This window comes from Zingiber officinale, chromosome 4A (assembly GCF_018446385.1).
Source record: "Zingiber officinale cultivar Zhangliang chromosome 4A, Zo_v1.1, whole genome shotgun sequence".
NCBI lineage: Eukaryota > Viridiplantae > Streptophyta > Magnoliopsida > Zingiberales > Zingiberaceae > Zingiber > Zingiber officinale.
Genome location: NC_055992.1, coordinates 158186925 through 158210495, shown reverse-complemented (window position 1 = coordinate 158210495; position 23571 = coordinate 158186925). Strand labels below are relative to the sequence as shown.

Sequence of the window (23571 nt, the reverse complement as noted above, 5' to 3'; positions counted from 1 at the left end):
TTTTCAACCCCTCTCTCAGAATATATGGTAACTGCTATATACTTGATCTTAGGACCCAGTGGATCTTATAGCGTTCAATGTGTTAGAATACTTCTGATAGAACTGAAAGCTTCTATCTTAAGTCTATAAATTATTCTTTATGAAATATTTTCTTCCAATAACTTGTACACGGTTACCAATATTTCTGGTCTCTACTTCTCCCTTCCTCATTGTTTGTTTGCCCTATTCATGACCTGTCCTTTTGTATATAGGATCTGATGTTATTATGCTATTAACTGAATATTAAACTAATGTCAAGATACTCTTACTCCAGTAATTAAGAAGATATAACATTTTATCTAACATGATCCACGTGATGACCTCCTCTATCAATGTCTAAATTCTCAACTCATTGTTTATTGCTAAGTATTGATTATTGCTAGGATCTTAGTCATTAGGGAAAAATTAGTTTTACCCCCCACAATCTACCACATTCATCAAAATGCCTTAATTTCAAAATGATCAAAATGTTCATATAGTTTAAATTGTCATCATTTTACACCCTCAACTATTAACACTGAATCTTATATGTAATCGAAACTTGAAATGATAAGTGTTAGTTCTATAGAAAAATCCTACATGTTTTTCTTATGTCATAATAATTCCATTGTATAAGTAAGGACGTTGGGAAACACATTGTAATGTAAATGAATTTTCCCATAACTAATTTCTAGTTGGCACACCAAGGATACTCCTGAATGAACTAAGCAGATACGACAATATAAACAAAAAAAAGAGAAGTCAATGTTTCAATTAACAAAAGAGATTTGGGAATCATGCTTAAGAAGGGTCCGGTGAACCTTACCAAAATAAAGGGGTTGGGAATTCGACTTAAGAAGGGTCCGATGCACCTCACCAAAAAAGAGGGGTTTGGGAATCTGGCTTAAAAAGAGTCCGGTGAACTTTACCAAAACAAAAGGGTTAGGGAATCCGACTTAAGAAGGGTCTGGTGAACCTTACCAACCTAGTACTAGGGTAAATGTTTGGCCAAATGATCAGAGGTTAAGGTATAAAGTAAATACGTTTGATGACTTGCATTCTTGTAATTTACAAGTCATACAAATAAAATAAAAGACAACGAAGGTTAAATATTGAAGGTAAATCTACGGAAAAATTTGGAGGTTCATGAAACTAATGTCAGAAGTTACTCTCTAACACTATTTAACATGGTAATTATCAAGTTTTTTTTTTTTTGAATGCGACGAATGCTATTTATGTAAAAAGGTTTAACTTGCTATGTCTTTAGACTCACTAGATCTATATGGTGCAGGTAATGAGGATACGGCAGGTAATGAGGATACGGCAGGACTTGATGGATGAGCGTTCTTGTACCTGGCAGTGCACACCCGCGGGTTTCTTTTATTAGTCTACTTTTCTTCTTGCATTAGGATGTTGAGTCCTCTAGTCAGTTGCACTCCTTGTTCTCTAGAAGATTTAATTCACCATTATGATGTTTAATGTCAGTTTGTTTTGGGTTTCATGTTGAACCAGTTTGTAAGGCATTATCAATCGAAATTGTTGATTTAAATTGAATCTCTTTAAGGTTGATATTGTGAGGTTCGTCTATATAATGGTCTAGGATGTTTCATACCTTCAGTGGTATAAGCTTCATCATGCCTTCTAATGTGAATTAAAATCACTTTAGCTCCAAGAGTGGAAATAAAAATAATTAAAAAGTACATATATCAATATAGTTAAACAGGTGAGGTCAGAAAACTTCAGAGTCCTATATATTGGGCAAGTTTTATATTTCCTGGTGAATGACAATTGAGCTATTCCTAAAAAGTTTTTCATTCGGGGAACATTCTAAAGAAATTTGTGACAATCACACAAATAGGGAAAACATTACTTACCATGCCTTTCAAAATGGCTTTCATTGTGAAATATAGCATCAGCAATAACCACTCCACTGAGACAAAAGAAAGTGGTAAGGGTTTAATCATGACAAGAAAGCAACAGCAATTGAAGATTACTAATAGCACAGAAAAAGTGATGTTCAAATAAAATTGCTCACTGCCACTCTTTTTCCAGAGGATCATTAACAAGATTTAGAAATTTCATAAGAAAAATAAATAAAAAAATAAAAAAAAACAACAATACAAAATGGGAAATATCCTGAACATATTTATGGCCTTATCATTGTGTTATATGGTAGCCTGGTAGTAGCATTACAGCAATATCCCTTGTACCAGATCAGTAGTCCAAGCATGCAATATTCTATTTCAAGATTAAGAAAAAGAATTAAAAATTTAATTTCATAAACCTATTACAAAACAAAAATATAAGATTATTTTATTTATCTTCTAAATTTTCATAGTGAGACTTGCAAGGCCTTCAGCATCCTTGCTAGCTTTGCCTTTGATTGTCTATCCACCACAATCATCCTCTCACCGCAGGTCTATGTAGAAACGACCAAAGGCAGAAGAAACTGCTGGCCATTGCCCCCTAAGTATAGCAACAACAATGACTTATTTTTTGGTGAGGGATAGTTAGATGTAGAAAGGATACAGGAGCGTGCAACTTCATGTATATAGGTCTTTAGGCGTCTATTCAGATTCGATACTTCAACAGACATGAATAACCCCTAAAGCCTCATTTTGTACATTTTGACACATGATATACAACTTTTACTTATCAAAAAAAAAAAAAATTCAATGACTGCTAGCAAATGTTGGTCGAGGACTACCGGGCCTCCCACCTCCATCTAGAAAGATTATATCCAAGGTCTGAAATATTGTTCAAATTTCAAGGTTTTGGCCGTTGGAGATGTTGGTGCCATACTGACATGTGGTGTCAGATGCACCAAGAAGGAAGAATAAGAGAAAAAATGAGAAGAGGAAGAGCATCTAGAGGAAAGGGTAGGAGTCACAACTATGCCAAAAGAAGATGATCCTTCATTGCAACTATCATCGCAAAAGTCCCATCCCAGAAGGGTTGCCATGAAATAGTTGAAGTGTAGCCCTCACCCTCACAGAAGCCTAGTCCTTATAGTCGCTCATAGAAGCTTCGTCATGGTCACTCATTAAAGCTCCATCGTGCAAGAGTGGCCTTCTCTTTCTATCAAGCGTCTCAAACTTGTTTCACTTGTTGGACAATAGGCAGAACCAGAAGGTTCCATGTCAATCTACATGGAACAATTTTAAAACAACACTTGTCTTGACCTCACTATGTGTTTCTTTTTCACCTGTAATTTAATTTGAGAGGATTCTTTGATTGGGATCTCTTGGTTTGACTCTGCCATTGACTAGATCCAACATGATTAGTCTAGGATGGGCCACATCCAAAACAAATAGTGGTCATAGCAGGAAGGGACCAACTTTTTAAAAAATCAAAAAACAAAAAAGAAGAGAAGGCACAAGGCTAAAAAAAAAAAAAGAAGACATGAAAAGACAAAGTTAGATCTGCGAAAAAAAGATGGGAATGGTGAATCAAAAGGGAGAGAGTATTTCAAAACGAAATTGATTAATGTGAAGCATCTATTCTTCTTAAGTTTTTTTTTGTCTTTCCTCCGTCTCAAATTAAGGTGCCACAAGTTTCTATTTCACCACCCTCTTTTCTCGTTTGTGAGGATGATTTAATATGGAATTAATTTTCAGTTTCCAACATCTCTCTTCTCTCATAATAAAATTTCCAGCAACTCCTTCAGGCATTTTTTTCTCCACTCTAAGAAATTGTTGGAACTCTAATTTTGCTTTTATTTTGCAATGCTCTGTCTCCACTAGCTGCAACTTCAAAAAGATAGTCCTAGTCATCTTTCTCTTCTAGTATCATCTTTCTCTTGAATAGATGCTGGATCTTACAATCTCCTCTCTAACATTCTTGTCATTTGGAGTCCGATCAATCTCATTTGATCTTACTCCTAAAATTAACCCATAGTAGACATTTTGAAGATCATTTAAAAATTGTCACATTCATCCAGTGAAAATATCCCAAGATCATCATGAACGAATTTTGTGACAAGTTGGACATAGATAACATCATGTATGCTCCAACTTTAAGAAAATTTTAGAATTATTAGTAAAAAATTATTGATAATTGTAGGTAGAATAGATTTAGATATTTCGATACAAGATGTTATGCTGAGTTCTATAAATATAATCTAATGCTTCTCTTTAAAATAAAATAATATTTTTTTCTGTCTGCATCCTATACAAATAAGAAAAGCACGAACCATGAAATCAAGCAAATAAGAATGTAGACAAAAAGAACAAGAAAGAAAGAGACTGTTCATTCCATGAGGCGCTAACCAATGCAACAATGGAAGGTCTAAGGAAAGATAACTTAGTCATACCTTAGTAATGTAAACAATCTGTTTCTGTGACTCAGTAGGGATAACCAGAAACAGGGGAAAAGAAAAAAAAACATACAATATAAATGCAAAAACTCTTCTATCAATGAACAAGATAAACTTTGATGAGCCTATGAAAATGAAACATTAAATGAAATAGTTATACCTTAAGATGAATATTAATGTGTTTGCAATGTAAGCAACCATTTCCCTGAAAAAGAATTAAAAGTTATTTTTTTTTCTCATGAGAGAAGTACATTAACCACATCAATGAATGCAATAAAAGCAGTGTAGTTTGATATTATCTAAAAGTTTACACACTTAAGTGTTATTGTAAAAGCAAACATGAACAAGAAATGCAGCCAATCTCCAGAATATAGGTTATCAGGGCCTATAGCAGCCATACCAAAAATGATGCAAACTTCTTTCACTATCGCTCTTAAATGCTGTTCTAGCAAAAGCTGCAAAAAACCTGCCAATTCAAGTGAACTTATAGGAAGAAAATTATAAACTCAACAATTGCAAACATCATCGCAAGAAAGTGCACTTACATTCCTAAAGTCATCACAGCCAGGACACCTGAAATATTTGCCCCATCTTGAGCCTATGAAAACAATCACCATGATGAATAGCAAGAAAATAAGCTAGTTTTAATGCAAAAAGAAAAATACACTACCTTGTTGGTAAATGAACTTGAACAAATTTCTTTAACTCTAAGAAATCCATGAAAAAACAATGAAATAATTCAATATGTTGCAGTTGCACCCATCAAAACTCCTTTATAGTCATTTTGAAAATGTGACACATAAAACATTGGTATTTCCAGTTTCACTCAATCCATACAAATGAAATCAGATAAAAAAGATATGAATTTAGCATATTTTCCATTCCAATAATTAAATGATTCATTTGTTTCACATTTAGATCTTTAGATCTGGTTTTTCCAATGCAGTTATAATGATGCAAGTTAGGTTAGCTTTATCAATTTTCAAAAGAGGATAAAAGGGTTCCAAGATGTAGTAAATTGCAATTTCTGTCGAGTTCAGTGATTATGATGCCTGGGATCAAAATGCTGGGAAAAAAATGTTAAGAAATAGTTTTAGCATATTAATTCCTTATCTTAATTAAATCCAACTTGTAAATTTTAGATCTAATTCAGAACTTTAAATCTTGGAACTTAAATGGCAATCAATGTCAAATAAATTTCTTTTTTTAACTAATTTAGAATTTTAAACTATCTATAATTCGTGGAAATGATTCAAGACTTCCTAATGGAAAACTATCAAATTTATGTCAACGTTGCATTATTACAAACTACTCTCGATCCCATAGTAGTGAACCATTCGCTATCATCATTGGCAGAGAGGAGTCATTTTCAAGTTGGATTTCTCCATCACCTCCTCCACCATCTCCTCCATCAATATCATCCTTGTCTCCAACTCCTCTATCTCCCCACCACTATCCCTCCCACCATTGCCCCCACCCCTCCTCTATTATCTGCACTGCCATCTCTAATCTATTGCATCCCACCTCCAATCTAGGACTCACCACCTCCACAACCTATTTTGCCAGCAACTTGGTGGATTAACCCCTGTTAAAATAAAACCTCGTGTTATGGGTACCACGAGTAAGACCCTTTATATAGGAAAGAAGATAACACAACACAAATTGCAAAAATACCCCTATATATTTACATATTCTAACACTCCCCCTCAAGCTGGAGAATATAGATCATATGCACCAAGCTTGTTACATATGTAGTCAATTCGGGAACCTCTTAGTGACTTAGTGAATATATCTGTTAGCTGATCATATGAGTTGACAAAACTAGTATATATTTCTCCAGATATGACTTTTTCTCTGATAAAGTGACAGTCAACTTCAATATGCTTTGTTCTCTCATGGAAGACTGGATTTGAGGCAATATGCATAGCAGCCTGGTTGTCACACATGAGTGTCATTTGTGTAACCTCTCCAAACCTTAGTTCCTAAAGCAACTGTTTTAACCATATAAGTTCTTGACTAGCTATAGTCATAGCTCGATATTCTGCCTCTGCACTAGATCTTGCCACAACATTCTGCTTTTCCAAGAAACAAGGTTTCCTTCGACAAAAATACAAAACCCAGAGGTAGATCTTCTATCAGAGGGAGATCCTGCCCAATCTGCATCAGAATATCCCACAACTCGAGTATGTCCTTTGTCTTCATATATAAGACCCTTTCCTGGTGCACCCCTGATATATCGAATAATGCGAGTCACGACATCCCAATGTTCTTTGCACGGAGAGTTGAGAAACTGACTTACTACAATTACTGCAAATGAGATATCTGGACGAGTAACAGTAAGATAGCTCAGTTTCCCTACTAATCGCCAGTATCGTTCAGGATCTGAAAAAGGCTCCCCTGATTTGGTAGGAGCTTCACATTAGGATCCATGGGATTGTCGACTGTCTTTGAAGTAGCACAGTCTAAAGATGGGATCATTATATCCCAAAAGAAGTATGCAATGGATATTCTGGAAGAAACAGGAATGTTAAATTCAAAGACAGTCGACAATCCCATGGATCCTAATGTGAAGCTCCTACCAAATCAGGGGGAGCTTTTTTCAGATCCTGAACGATACAGGCGATTAGTAGGGAAACTGAGCTATCTTACTGTCACTCGTCCAGATATCTCATTTGCAGTAAGTGTAGTAAGTCAGTTTCTCAACTCTCCGTGCAAAGAACATTGGAATGTCGTGACTCGCATTATTCGATATATCGGGGTGCACCAGGAAAGGGTCTTCTATATGAGATAAAGGACATACTCGAATTGTTGAGCCTGTGTCCAAACGGTTTTGCAGGTTTTGTGAGTACGGAAGACATTCCTAAGAGTTGGATGGATGGTAGCTCGGATAATACAACACAATTGAGTGTCAATCTTCTTCCATAGAGGGCGATCGGCGACTAGAACATCATCTTCAGTTTGAGTGAGATGTGTCTCATATCCCTGTCCAACAAGCCAAAGCTCAATGTGAGACGCCCAAGAGGCATAATTCTTACCATCCAATTGCTCAAAAGAGAGGGGTGCAGTGATGTGGTTGGTAAAGATTGAAGTATCCGACTTTGGAACGCCGGATGTAGCCATAAAACAGATTGGAAAGAACTGTGGCGTCGTTGGCAATCGGCTGGACAAGTTGGGATCCTGGCGACGGCAAGATCAGGCAAGAGATGTGAGAATGAACCCTAATCCAATGGCCAGGGATTAGGGTGTTGTGAGAAGAACGCCGGAGAAGAGGTGCGGCAGCAGAAGCAGTGGAGATCAGTGCTCAGGAGAGTCACCAGTGGAGGAACGGGTACAGGTTGCCCTCCGACTCACGGTCACAGAGGAGCCCGACCTAGGATAACTTCGTTGACCGTCAGGGAAGGGATGGGAGGCAGCTTGCGGATCACGCGCTTGCTGGCTACGTCGAGAATGATGGTGCGGTCGTTGGCAAATACAAAGAGGGTGTCGTCCTTTCATGGCTGTGGCTGCAGCGGGAAGAGGCAGCGAGGCGGGGCTTGTCGCAGCGGGGCTTTTCACGAAGAGAAGGTGAGGCGGGGCTTGTCGCGGCGGAGATGCTCGCGAAGAGAAGGTGGGCTTGTCGCGGTGGAGATGCTCGCGAAGAGAAGGTGGGCTTGTCGCGGTGGAGATGCTCGCGAAGAGAAGGTGGCGTAGCCTCTGTCGCGCGCCGAAGAGGTTCGCGAAGAGAAAAGGTGGCGGCGGCAATTTAGGGTTTTTCTGAAGAAATTAGGGTTTTCTTTTAACCTGGCTCTGATACCATGTTAAAATAAAACCTCGTGTTATGGGTACCACGAGTAAGGCCCTTTATATAGGAAAGAAGATAACACAACACAAATTGCAAAAATACTCCTATATATTTACATATTCTAATAACCCCAATAGATAAGCTTCACCATGCAAATGCAATTGCAACGAGAAGTTATGATGAAGCAAAGGAAGATTGCTACTTTGGGGGGATCAAGCTTTAGGTATTTAGGGATTTGATACTAGGGTTCTCTTAAATTAATTAATCCTACTTGAGTTGGCAATTGATGTAGATGACTTGGGTGAGTTGATGTTCCACCAAGTTAGTGAGTTTGAATGAATGAAAGTTTCACAAGTGATAGATTTGTTAATGAAATTGAAACCCTGTGATAGACTTGAAAATGCTGAGGCATTATTATAGATTTGAACATCTATTGAAAACATGCATTAGATTTAAAGATTAACATACTATACAATTACATAAAAACATGCTATATGTATGCACCTGCTTATCCAAAAAAACATAGACTGAGTTTAGCTACCTGTACAATATTGTATAGCACCAACACCTTAATGGAGCATAAAAAAGTGAAGATTCAACTTACTATTGTATTGTTGGTGCAATTAGGCTAGCTTGGCCTTTCACCGAAGTTGTGTTTTAATGTTTGGAGGTGTCAAGTATATCACAATTGGCTATACTTAACATTGGATGTCAGGCAATAAAGGAAGTTCTAAAAGAGTGAACCGTAGGCAAGCGAAAGTCCAGGCAGGTCAAAGTTGACTTGAGATTAGGCAACTGGAAAATCTTGGTTGGTCGAAGTCCACTAGATAATAGGCAATGGATGAAGTCTCGAAAAAAATGATTCTCTAGGCATTGGAAGTAGTCTTTAGGCCACAAAAGTTTAGGTAAGTCAATGTCAAATTAAACTAGGTAGATAAGGAAGACTCATAGACATGACACAGTTTCAGTCTTAGAATGGCTGGAATCAAAGTATCAATCGACTAATATAGGTCTCAGCCAGGTCAACCAAGTAGTCAACCCAAGCTGGGAAATAAATGAATAAAATAATGACTAGTTGACTAGATAATCATTAGGCAAGATTCAATACATGACTAGTCGATTGATGCAATGGGAAAAGAGTCGTTGGTCTGAAAAGGTAGTGTAGCAACAATGAGCTACAGTAATTGGTCAACAAATGAATTCAAACTAGTCAATTGATTAGCAGATTCTAGAATAGTGAGCAATTTATAAAAGGAAAGCATGGGAATTTTGACCTAACTCTTGGAGCTTTTTAGAGGTAAAGAATGCAGGAGCATCTTGAGCCATTTTACAACCAAGCAAAAGAGCAAGAAGCAACAAAAACAAGTGCTAATTATTGTTATTTTTTATATTTATCTTGCTTGTCTTTGTATTCCTCTTGTATTGATGTAATAACAGGTGTTGTAAGAGGTTTCTCCACCTACATATCCGAGAAGGAGAAAAGTAGTGGAATTCTAGAAGTGATCCACCAAAGGATTATAGGTCATGGAGTAGGAGTCATGGGAACTATCAAACCACACAAAACAACTTGCATTCTTTTGAGTTTGTTGTTTGTATTTTCCTCTATGCTAACTAGAATTGTAGACACACAATCAAAAGAAGTGAGCATCTATTCACCCCACCCCACCCCCTCTAGTCGCATCCAACTGATCCAACACATAAAAACATGCTATATATATATGTTCACTTACTTAGAAATAGTCTAATACAACATTGATAGCACCAACATCTTAGTGGAGCACATAGTTGTGAAAAACGTGCAACTGGCTGTGTCTAGGCACAAGGCGCAGTGCTTGAATGAATCGCGCTTAAGCGCACGCTTTTTGAGAGATTAAGGCACGCTTAAGGCTCGATTTGCCTCACCTTATTGAAGTTAAAAAAAAATTAAAGCCCAACTCATTCCTTTAATTACCCTTTAAATTAATTAGGTTACATTAACTTGCATGCATACGACACATTTTTCTTGTGTGGCTTTTCCTCTCCCCTAAAAAATGAACATCAACCTCCCTTAGTCCCTTGCAAACTTATTTCACTGATTTTCTCTTTACCGGACTCTTCCTCTCCCCTAAAACATCAGCATCATCCTCCCCTCCCACTTATCTCCCTTATTTTCGGTGCTGATTTTTCTAAAACATCAGCTTCAACCTCCCTCCAACTTATTTCACTTATTTTTGCTTAAAATAAGCACCACTTTGATGTTGTATTTTGAAATCAGCACCGCAGTAGTGTTGTTCTTTGAAATACAGTAGGTGTTGTTTTTTAAATGCAAACTACAGTGGTTGGCGGAAGGGGTAAAATGGAAAATAAGTACACCCATTGGAAACAAATGCATCGCTAATGAATTTTATATTTACAATATTGTTTAATAGTTTGTGAAATATTTGAATTTTGTTAGTGAAAATTTTTGGCAAAAATTCCCGCCCCATGCCCCGCAGCACTTATACGCTTTTGGGAGCCTCACGCCTTAAATAGCTATGGTGGAGCATAAAAATGTAAAGTTTCAAAATACTATTGTATATAGTTTATCTAAAATCCTGAAATATCGCCAAATATGTTGAACCACTTAGAAGTATTTTGAAGATAGCAAACCGACATTGGGAGCATTTAGTGCATATTCAACAAGATTCTCAAATATCAAAACCTAGGAATGACTTGGATGATCAGTTAAGATGTACAATTAAAATTAAGTTATGTAAGCTTTGCAGAAGGAACCAAACAAAAGTGAAAAAAAAATACATGATCAAAAAATTAATAAATTGTAACCAACATCCCATCATTGCATCACCTAGATGGATAAATTTATCTAAGAACAAGACTTGAGCCCTGATTGATTAAATGTGGTGCACTTGTCTAGTAACTTAGTCTCCAGAAAAGTCTGCCAAGAAAAATCAACACTGGAAATGATAGAGGTGTCTAGACTTACCGTGAAGAAAGCAATGTAGCTGACAGCTAGAGTCAGTGTGATCTCAATAACTGTGTCATTGAATATGAAACCCAACCATATCACAGATGCTATTCCAAAAGCTAGGCCCATAGCTACACTGAAATTAGAAAACTCATAACCAACATTGCATATTAACTTAAATACACTAAGATGAATAAAGTAAATAACTTACGCTCCAAGTGAAACTTTTGATAGAAATTCAATAATTTCACCCACATTGAAGCTCTGACCCATGACTATTTGGTAGAATAACTGGAATACAACAATTGCAGTCCTGAAAAAGAATAGCTTAGTAAATGGAGAAATTTCAGTCAATAAATGTGTTTATTAGAAAACTTGGTGAATAATTGTGTATCCAGATAACAAATTATCAATTGGGTAAAGGTCTACTAACACATTCTAGTGCAGTTATCTATGTCAATCACTTCATTGAGATGACTCATAACAGCAGTCTGTGCATATCACTCTTGAAGTGAGGGAAGATCCCTCACCTAAGTGATAGTCTTGGGTCTTAAACCTTAGTATATCGAGATATGAGATTGTTGAGATACCCCCACATCGTCAGCATGTGTGTTTGTCTCTCCTAAGTGAGCAAAGGTCTCCAGTCTAGGGAGACAAGATTGCGCTTTTCCAGGGCCTGTTACATACTTCAATTTTCAAGCACTCAAAAGAAATAGATGATCTTCTACTTGTTATTTGAAGACAAATGGAATGCTCTAACATAGAATAATGCTTCATTCTCTATACCATATTGGGAATAGGTATTAAGTAGAAATGAAAATCTGGGACGAATACTACATGAATAGGTAAAAGATTAGGTCACTATTCAGATTATAGGATAGTAGACGGGATCACACCCTATATTTATTCAATTGATATGTCTTGAATAATAAGGAAAAATCATCAAACCATAGGTAGCTCCCTCTGCCTGCCTACATATGTATTTCATTACACATTTACATATTACAACTTGCCCTTTTATATGTAGATATTATAGCAAAGTCTTCAACACTAACTCCAGGATATTATAAAGTATCCAATTTGTTTTATATGTAGATGTCATAGCAAAATCCTCAACACTAACTCTGGGATATTATGAAGTACCCAATTTGTTAAAATATCTTTAATTCTAGCATCTCTAAAAGGACCAGTTAGCAAATCCATCAACTTATTATTGAAATTAACAAAAGATGCAAACTCCTTGTATTTTACATTTTTCTCTAGCAAAATTATACTCTATCTCTGTGTATTGTACTCTTGAAAGGCTGGGTAACTAGCTTAGAAGCAACATACATTATAACACGATTATCACAATATGCATTCATTAGTTTAATAAGAGCAATATGCAACCCAGTAATTGTTGCTTGAGTCAAACAAACTCACATATGGAGAGGACCATGGTTTTCTATTTACCTTTGCACTTGATTTGACCACTTAAGTATACTTTTTTTGTGAAGATACTAGATTTCTACCCAAAAGTACACAACTAGCCAATGTAGAAACACAATCTATGTGGGAGCTTAACTAATTTCCATGGTTGCATCTTATAGCATGAAAGCAACCTTAATGAAGCGATTGTTGATTCCTCCCTTGTTGATTTGCCTCATGCAAATTATTATTTATAATTCATCTTTTCAATATGCCTGAAGTGGACAATTACATAATTTGATGACTTATCATATTAAATATTTTGAGACTACTTTTATATATTTATATAACAAGCATGATTGTTAATTGCTATATCTTAGTAGTAGTGAATTCCTAATAACATGTATTTTGGCACATACTTGGCACAAACACAGCACACATTTAGAGCAAGAATCACCAAGGGGATTGGAAAACTCATTCACACTTTGATATCTTGTTGTGGGCTGTGGATGTAGGAGAAAGTCTCCAAACTATACTAATAATCTTGTAAGTATTTGTTAGTATGTCTATTGTGCATTTATTTTGATGACGTATATTTCACACTTTGATATCTTAATCATCCATGCACACATTATCATCTGACAAACTAAATTAAATTATATTTTACATGAATTCGGGACATCTATCCCCCCCCCCTCCCCGCGGTTGATTCCACGATCCTTAACATTGTGTAACATTTATTTACCAATTAATTTTGATTCATTATTATTTTTACACAAGAATTTGTGATATGTATGACCGATACAGAAGAAGCAAAGAATTATCAAAAAAAAATCAAAATCAAAAACCACATTTTGGTGAAAAATAGAGCACCAATAAGGCAAATTAGCTAATGTTGGTGTGGTAGTTATCCTGCATTGATGAAAATCTATGATGGTCAAACCATATTTGTAAATCACCACCTTAATTTTTTATTACCAACTTCTGGCTAGTCAGTAGCCATTTATACTACATTTACAAAACTGCTAATTTGTATTGTTGCCTTAATTCCTTTCTTGATTGCAACTTTCTGGTTTTAATGATCTTACAAGTTCCTCATTGTTAAATCAACAATGTGATGGTTCTTTACAAAACCATGGACAGAGATTTATTTCTTCTCCACAAGTTACCATGGCAACCACCTTTACAAAACCATGCACACAGATTTATTTCTTTCTCCACAGAGTTACCATGGCAACCAGATAACCATACAGAATTGTTTGTAAATCCTTCACAGGCAGAAGCATTAATACCTTAATGGCCTTTCTAATCCACTGCCTTAACTGAAGATTCAAAGACCAGCTGGGTTTCTGGAATTCTCTATTTTCTGTATCCAATTTGGGTTTCCTAGGGGGGAAATTAGATATTGAAAAAAAAATAAAAAAATATCAGTTTTTGAAATTTCTTTTATTTCTTTTACAAATAAACTCCAACTTAACAAAAAAAAAAAAGAAAAAAGAAAAATACACTATAAAAAAAACTATAAAATGAGAAATTTAGAAATGAAAACAGGAAATTCCCATAAACAGAGTAGGGTCTCCATGCCGACACCCTTACTGTGTCCCTTACCGTGTGTTAGTATGAGTCGGTGTCATTAAGCATCAATCTGTATGGATTATTGCCAATTGGCGCCCAGTTTTAAGCACTAAAAAATTGTATTGAAACCCATGTATGGATGAAATTTTTGTAAGGATGCAGCACAATATCTCAAATAAATGGCATGAAAAGGTCATACCCATCGTTCATGAGGGATTCGCCTTCAATTATTGTATTCATCTTTTTACTTGCTCCAAGTTCTTTCAGTAATGCAACGACAGCAACAGGATCAGTAGCACTAAGTAGCCCTCCCAGAAGCAATGATATCTTCCAATCCCAACCATAGGGAAAGGTAATCTGCAGCATTATTATCAAAGCTTGAAGCCCAAGAGAGGTTTATAATTGTAGCAATGATGGACAAAGATGCCTCAAAGCATTGAGCATAATGGAAGTCAGCACACCTTCACAGCATACCCAACGCAAAAGGTTGATATGATAACGCCTGGTCCAGCAAGCAGCAGCATTTGCATCATGCATTTCTGTACCAACAGAAGTTTAGTGTTAATCTTGAGCAACTGCAAGCTAGCTCAAACCACCATTTCTTTCTTAACGATGAAAGATAATTGTATGATACACATTATCATAGAAATGGAAGCAAACTCATCAATCCTCCAATTGAAATGGGAATAAGTTTGTTAATATCCTACCTTGTAAATGAAAGGAACAAGGGACCAAAAATAATACATGATAGGCTTTATATAATGCATAGTGCATTTTGGTACTTCCAATATCATGGCTCGACCATAAGTGCCATGATTTTGTAGTAGTCTAGAGAATCAAAGGAACCAAGTTATCATTTAATGAGTCTTTTCTTCCATACAAATGCTTGCTCTAAACACTATGTTAACACTTCAACTAGTCACTTAGAATTACCCATGAGTATTTTTTTTTTTTTTGATGTACGATGGAAGAGGTATTTTCATCAACTTTTTAATGAAGGTTTAGGTGACCAACTTAACTTAGGTAATTTAAGTAGGTCAAATGAGCATAGAAATTTTAATTTTTATCGTAGAATTCAAACTTCAGAAGTAAAACAAACTTTAAATGAGATGCACAATGGAAAAGTCATTGGACCAGATGATATTCCGATAGAGGTATGGAAGTGCCTAGGGAAACAAGGTATTAAATGACTTACAAAATTATTTAATATGATATTAAAAACGAAAAAATGCTTGAGCAATAAAGATAGGGTATTCATTGACAATTAATTGAAAAATATATGGAGTAAAAGCTTATGATAGAGTCCCAAAGAAATTATATGGAGAATTCTAGAAAAGAGAGGTATTAGCGTAACATATATTGACCTAATTAAAGATATGTATGAGGATATAACGATTAAAGTAAAGACTTCAGGCGGAATAACTGAAGCATTTCCAATAAAGATAGGGTTACATCAAGGATCAACTCTAAGTCCCTATCTTTTTACACTAATTATGGACGAACTCACTGCGCACATTCAAGACACAGTACCGTGGTGCATATTATTTGCAGATGATATTATTTTAGTAGATGAAACACATGAAGGAGTAAATGCTAAACTAGAATCTTGGCGGGAAACACTAGAAGGAAAAGGCTTTGAGCTTAGTAGATTAAGACAGAATATATGGAATTTAAGTTTAGCAATATTAGAAGTCATGAGACAATTGTTAAGATAGGAGAGGATGAGTTGCCCGGAACCGAGAGATTTAAATATTTAGGATCATTTTTGTAAAACGATGGAGGGATTGAGAGAGATGTCTTACATAGAATACAAGCAAGATGTGTGAAATGGAAGGGAGCGTCGAGTGTTTTGTGTGATCGTAAAGTACCTCTTAAACTTAAAGGTAAGTTTTATAAAACTACAGTTAGACCTGCTATGTTATATGGAGCTAAATGTTGAGCTATGACTCGAGCACATGAGCAAAAGATGAGAGTTGCAGAGATGAGGATGTTAAGGTGGATGTGTGGACATACGAGGATGACAAAATAATAAATGAGAGCATTAGAGAGAAAATCGGAGTTGCATCTATTGAGGAAAAACTCCGAGAGATATGTTTAAGATAGTACGAACATGTACTTAGAGACCAATAAATGCTCCAGTTAGGCGATGTAAAACTATGATAAACATGTATATCAGACGAGGAAGAGGAAGACCAAAAAAAGACTTAGTTAGCAATAATAAAAATAATGATATAGTAGGAGATAGAGCTCAATGACATAAAAAGATTCATACAGCCGACTCCATCTAGTGGGAAAAGGCTTGGTTGTTGTTGTTGTTGATGTGTGGTTGCATTTCTCATGTAACATATGTTCCCTAGTACTCTTAACCAATATTTTTTCTTCTCAAATTCTCTTAATCTTATTTAACATTTCAATCATTTTTAAATGATTCTAGTCATGATATTTGCTCAAAAAAAAAGTTTCCTTGTAATTATTCACAAGGAACAATAATGGGCAAAAATCATAAGGATGCCCCATTTTACCGAATCGTCAAAGGACACGCCATTTTAATTTATCATCAAAAGAGCACCCCACTTATTTTTACCTGCAAAAAAATACTCTAAATCTACCCATTCAATCTGTTCCACCCTCACATGCCTACCCCTCCCCAAAAGTTAGAAACGAAAATGAATTGGAAGACGCCTTGCCTGAAATTGTTATATGTAGCCTTGTTCCCACACTTAATTTCCCTTTTCTTTTTAAGTTTTTCTCATCTATCCCTTGTCAATATTCACTGACTCTCTACGAAACTAACCTGCACAAGCTGCATGGAAGACACCTTAGCATTGTGACTAGTTCACCATGGCACAAAATGCTTAAAAGGTTTCATGGTTTCTTATTTTAGGGTTATACTTCGTCACAAGCAATTATGTATACATGAATGACTTAAACCCTATTAAAATTTCCATAAATTGTTGTAATAGAGATGTGGACTAGCAATCCTAAAAGCATAATCAATTTGGAGGAGGATGGCAATCCTAAAAGCATGGGTGAACTTCAAAGGCTTCACGGAATGCATCTATCCACTCAGGTTCAAAACTAGAGTAAATAATTTTCATATAGCAATTTTGGCAAAAATTATTACATAGACTTAAATTGATAGAATTTCACAAACAAGTACTCTCTGTTCCTTGAACCCTTTGGATTTGTACAATATATTTCTTTTACAATTTTGAACATTTTAGGTTTGGCCAAAATGGTACATGAACCCAAATTGGTCTAATTTCACAAATAAACACTCCTCTTTATACCCTATACATTCGAGTCATATATGCCCTCCTTATCAAATTTAGACTAGTACAAGTCCAAATTTTCGAACTCCTCTACTATAGAAATTTATCAAGCCTAATTCCATAAACAAGCTCTTCTCTAAGTTCTATGGACCCTTTGTATATGTATTTCTTTTTTCAATTTAGACAAATATAAGTACATGTATCAATTTTGGCAAATTTGCTATATGTGCCTAAAATGGTCGAATTTCACAAACAAACCCTCCTTTCAGTTGGACCTTCAAGACTCAATTCTATGCTTTTCTTTTTAAATTTAGACAAGTATAGGTCCATATAGAGAAATATTTTCAAGACTGCTACATGGACCTAATATGGTCAAATTTCACCACAATCGCTTCTTTGTGTTCCATGGATCCTGTAGAGTTGTTCAATGTCTTCCTTTTCCAATTTATATCAAGATAAATCATCATAGAAATTTTAGCAAAAGTACCATAAGGTCCTAAAGAAGTCGCAAAAGAATAACCTAAGTGAGGGTCAAAAGCATCAAGATCTACTTATTTAGAGATTTCCACAAGCTTTATAAATAGGGCAAAAAAGTGTTTCCAAATGTACAACAAACAATAAACTCAAATACATGAAAGCAGAGAAATGAAGAACAATAGTGTAAATTAGAGAAGAAAAGAGAGGAATTCGCCGACAGAAGGGAGACAAAGCAATGTGCAGAGAGAACAAGTGGCATTGCAAGGAAACAAAAAGGTACACTAGTTTGACAAAATTAAAAATAGCAATAATATTTGGACAGGCGTCTTCCAGTTTGTGAAGGATGTAGGCTAAAAGAGGACTAGTTTTTTTTGGCTAGTGGGTGAGAATATAACGGTTTAGATGACTTCAAAGAGGTTTATTTGCTTGAAAGTACAAAGTGGTGCATCCTTAGGGTGCCCATGATGATAAATTAAAATGGGGCACCAGTCTGATGATTCAATAAAAGGGGCGCCCTTATGATTTTTGCCTAATAATATTAGTCTCTAATTGGACCAAGTATGTAAACCTAGTATAAGTTCAGCACATAAAAAATCTTTATAGGTACAATGATTATACTTAATAAGAATGTCAAAGCTCCAAATGGCTCTGATAATGGCAACCCCCTCCCGATGAGTTTGTTGTTGAATTTGAATTGCCCAGCTAGGGATTGAATAAATAATGTTTGGTTATCATGAGTTCTTGCAAACAATACAACTAAAAATCAATGTTAGATAAAAGTGTGCTTGTGTGATCGGTTAAAATGATCAAATTGCAACTGAAATACATATAAAGTAACATCATGCGCTAACATGCTTCATAAACCCTGTTCTTGGTGCATCACCCACAACGAATTTACTAATCCACCCATTCACAAGAGGCAATAGGGTAAGCCCTTAGAATTCAAGGTTAACACCTCCAACCAATAAGATTTCACAAGCTCAACAATTGTAATCCTAACCGAGATTTCACTCACAATATAGCATCCCTTCCTAATAAAGAAAAGATAAATTACCAAGAGTTTGAGGGTTAAAGTCTTTCAATTTTATTCAAGCTTTTAGATTCCTTTGGGCATTTGTTTTTGATAAGCGCAACAGATTAGATATAGTTTAGGGTCTATTGTTCACTTATTGGATGCATCTAATCGACTAGAAGCAAGGTAAATCAACTATATGACCCAAATTTGAATGTTAAACTCAAATTGAAATCAGTATAGTTGATTGCTCAACCTTCCAATTGGCTGGAAAGGTTATTATTCGACCAGATAGGTCTTCAATCAACTAGAGCTCAAAATATTTTGTTTACCTAAACTTTGTAACTAGTAGGCTGCCAACCTTTTGCGAATACTGTTTCAGTTGGTTGGGTTAACTAGATTGGAAACCCTTATCCAATTGATTGGCACACCAGAACAGTCTCTTCTAGTTGGGTCGACAATTTAAGATTTAACTAAATTAAATGGACAAACTTATCTCTAGTTGAGCTCTATAAAAAATTAAGCTTGGCTCAAGTTCAATTAAGCTTTTTAATAAACAAGCTTAAACATTATTTTAATTTAATAAGATAAGCTTGAAAATAGCCATGCTCGGCTCAACTTGTTATAGCCGTAGTCCTAACAATAGACAATCAAAGATTCACAGCAACAAGTATAAGAAAAATTTTGCAATATCTCTAATGACAATAGAAGTTGTTACTTTAGTGCAACGGTAAAGTTGTTGCTTTGTGACCAAAAGGTCACGGGTTTAAATTCTGGAAACAACTTCTTGTAAAAAGCAGGTTAGGCTGCGTACAATGGATCCTCCCCGGGACCCAGCATAGTGGGAGCTTCGTACACCAAGCTGCCCTTTTTTTTATCTCTAATGACAATAGATAAGAACACAAATCCAATCCTTAGTACAATAACAACAACAACAATAACCAAGCCTTTTCCCACTAGGTGGGGTCGGCAACAACATCCAATCCTTAGTAAAGAGAAAAAAAGTGATTGAATCCTACTCAAGTGAGTGAAAAGAATGGCAAGAGAGTGAGCTTTACTCGCAAATAATTTGCAAGGGAAGGACCAATGCTTTAAGGTAAGTACTTGGAGACTCACAATTAACTTATAGATTGACTCTCTTAATGTTGTGACGAGGAACTTGTAGATGTTGGCATCTTCACACTCACTTTGTCATTCAATAAGAGGTCCAAGATAATGATACAGGTCCAAGTTGATGATAGTGACATCAATTGTTTTGGAATCACAGTCAAAAGGGTGGTGGTGGAGTTGATGGTGGTGGTCATGATGATGGGACCGATTTGAATGCAGATGAAACTGGAGTCAAGTGTTCTTTGTAATCATGAAGTCTCTCTAAAGTTTAAATGAAAATTCTACAAAATGACGGTAAGACCTACTATGTTATATCATATATGAAACTAAATATTAGGTTATAAAGCGAGCACATGAATAGAAGATGAGAGTTGCAAACATGAGGGTGTTAAGCTGGATGGCGAATATATGAGGATGGATGGGATAAGAAATGAGAATATTAAAGAGAAAGTCGAAGTTGCACCTATTGAGGAAAAACTCCAAGAGGCACGTTTAAGTACTTAGGTGACCAATAAATGTCCCAGTTAAACGATATGAGACGGTGACAAATACATAATGGAGGAAGAGCGATATCAAAGAAGACTTGATTAGCAATGATAAAATGGGATAAAATTCATTTAAATATAAAGCATGATATAATAGAGGATTGAATCCCATGACATAAAAGGATCCATATAGCCGACTCCACTTTGTGGGATAAAGGCTTAGTTGTTGTTGTTATGAAACTAGTGTTCCCAAACACTTCAATCATGAGTAGTGGACTAGGATTACATGCTTACTGCTCATGATAATCACAACTTCAGACCGATTAAAGTCCATTGATAGTGGAGTCAGGAAAAAGAGAGGCAAATCAATCAAAGCTCCTAACATGCAACCACAGTGTTTACTTATTCATACAATGAATAAGTTCAGTAATATTCTTACAACTTGAGTGTTCAGTAAACATCATCGTAACAATGTGAAAAAAATCTTATTGTCTTACAATTTGAACATCAGAAGATGACACTACAATAATCTTGTACACACGAATCTGACTTTTTGTCTAAGTGTCTACCTTAATGATAACACAGAGCAACCAATGTTCACTTATCCATATGGCTACGTTTGGATGGGTGTAATATAATCGAACTTGTAATGTAATCAAATTTGTAATGTAATGCATGTAATCTTTGATTAAAAGGGTGATTACATTCTTTTGTTTGGTATTCATTATTTTTTATAAGGAATGTAATTCATATTATTATAAAATGATAAAAATATCCTGCGACGGCGCTGCCGTCAGTCCGCGGCCGGGGGAGGCTACGGGGGCGCCGACGGTCGGCGACCGGCGGTGGCTAGCGACCGACGGACTAGGAGTATATTCGGCATTCAAATTTTGATTAAACGATGACATCGTAATGTAATCGAATTATATAGTATTTGCTTTGTAATCCAGATTACAAAACTTCACTATCTTTTGTAATCGAGATTACATTAAATTACAAGTTTAAAAGTAAACCAAACAAAATAATCAGCCTTGTAATATAAGACATTACAAGACACATTACACCCTACCAAACGCCACCTATATGTTAAGTTCAGCGATTTTTGAAGTTTTAAAGCGTTAGTGCGGTTATAAACTTATAATAGAAATAAGGAGAACTTCTCCAATAGTGGTTTTTTCTTTGAATTATTTTTAATAGATTCATTGATGTAGAAATTAAGGCATGTGTTATGCACATGCCTTGCAATGTCATTGATGCAGACCTAGAAAAGGTATCTTCAGATTACAATTTCACGAATATTAAGTTATTTCCTAGTTTCCATAAAGAAGAAATGGATATACTAATATGTTCTAGTTTTATATCATTCCATCCATGCAGACAAGGAGAAACATGTAAACCTTGGCTAACTTCCAAGAGTGTAGATTCCGTAATAAGAGTAAGTTATTAATCTTTCACACTTCACTAAAGAAAGATTCCAGTCCAAAAATAGAGCTTCAAATATTAATCGACATAATCAACTATATAAAAACATAGAGAATATAACCTTTTAATAATTTTCTATATGAAGATAGAATAATACCTTTATTTGGTGCACTTCCAATAAAAACGAACTCTCAAAAAGAAGAGCGGGAAGGAAAACAGCTAGGAGAAGATTAGGATTAATATTTGCCCCTGGAAACAACCCAGTAAGCCCTATCACAGTCAGATATATCAATTAGCATTAATTGCTAGTAGTTTAATACTTACAAAGACGGATGCCAGCTCCTAATTTTCCTAAATCAATGTTTGTTCCATATTCTGAAAACAAAGTAAATTGTTTAAGAATTGCATAGTGGAAGAAGGCAACCAAATAAGATGGAAAAAAATGAGTCGTATAATACCAAAGTCATTTAAGACTCCATCATAATATTGATTCAAGAATAACAGTCATTCAGTGGGCTACACTGCTAAAATTGTCCGCACACACTGCTTCGATCAATACTTTCACTATAATAAAGAAAGTCATTTACATGCTCTAAACTATAAAGCAGCTTGGAAGGTTGCATGGAATACACAAATGACTGAATAAGCTAAGATAGATTGCATGATCTGTCTAAAATCATTCACTGAAGTGAAAAGACTCATATGGAAGCATAGCCCCCCTTTAACTCCAGACATATCTTACTTCATTAAATGGCTGTATTGACCGCATCTTTTATCAGTTAAAAAATTATCAAGATGTTGTCATTATTATAATAGATTAAGTTGTCTACATGTCCTAAAACAACTGCTGCATTGGACATTCAAAGATGAAAAAATAGGATTCGATAAATTGCATAATAGTCACTTGAATCATTAAGTGGGCTTCAATGGAAACATCGCCCCTTTTTCCTTCATCAAACAATTTTTTTTTCATTACATTAACATCCAGTACAAAATAGATAGCATTTAACATCTCACTGTGTATCAATAGATTTAGTTGCAAACTAGAATGACCATTGGTGATTGGTCTAGAAGATCCAGAAGCTATAGGCTGTATTAATCCTTGAAATATCTACAATAAATCAGTCTTTCCTAATAATCTACAGTCTCTTCTAAGAATGACTATATTAAACTAAAGCGACAACAAACATAGCATAAATATCAGTAAGACCACTCAAGTAGCATAATAGCCTCAAAGTTTATCTTGACACTTTGAACAGATCTTCTTATGCATTAAAGATTGGTCAATCTCGAGACCTGAGAAGTATTGTGCCTATATTCACAGTCACATCTACATACATTTGTAAATCTTCAACCAAAAGGTATGCAGAACTACAAGCAATACTTGATAAGTAAGCAAGTGAGTAAATATGGTCTATGCACTCATTATGATCCCTTGATTTAACAGTTCATCACCATTTTACAAATTTTTTGACACGTGGCAAGAATGTCAAGTATGCATGTCTTTAACAGAATGTGTCCTCCATGATACAACATCAAGAACCAGACAACAAGAACGCCACTAGAGATGACATTATACAGATCTACATATCTTGAAATCATCAAATGACCAGAATATAAATTGTTCATAATCAATTGCTAGAAGCCTGCAAAAAATACACATTGTAGGAACTTGCCTTCAGTATTTTAAAAGTGAAATATTTCAATTTATAACTCTTAGACATTAAACCACACACCAGAGACTAAAAGGTTG

General features: G+C 35.5%; 1 protein-coding gene across 2 annotated transcripts in view; it reads right to left on the bottom strand.

Moving 5' to 3' along the window:
* The window catches only part of LOC121971879 (sodium/hydrogen exchanger 8-like), a 163312-nt gene that overhangs the window by 28627 nt on the left and 111114 nt on the right, over window positions 1–23571 (bottom strand). For both annotated transcript variants that reach the window (XM_042523369.1, XM_042523368.1), the window contains exons 2-11: window positions 22143–22193; window positions 21976–22067; window positions 14502–14579; window positions 14240–14397; window positions 11270–11371; window positions 11077–11194; window positions 4879–4931; window positions 4734–4799; window positions 4494–4538; window positions 1893–1948 (exon numbers count right to left, since the gene is read on the bottom strand). In XM_042523369.1, coding sequence (XP_042379303.1) covers window positions 1893–1948; window positions 4494–4538; window positions 4734–4799; window positions 4879–4931; window positions 11077–11194; window positions 11270–11371; window positions 14240–14397; window positions 14502–14573 — 670 coding nt within the window. In that variant the 5' untranslated portion in view covers window positions 14574–14579; window positions 21976–22067; window positions 22143–22193. The remainder of the gene's footprint in view (window positions 1–1892; window positions 1949–4493; window positions 4539–4733; window positions 4800–4878; window positions 4932–11076; window positions 11195–11269; window positions 11372–14239; window positions 14398–14501; window positions 14580–21975; window positions 22068–22142; window positions 22194–23571) is intronic.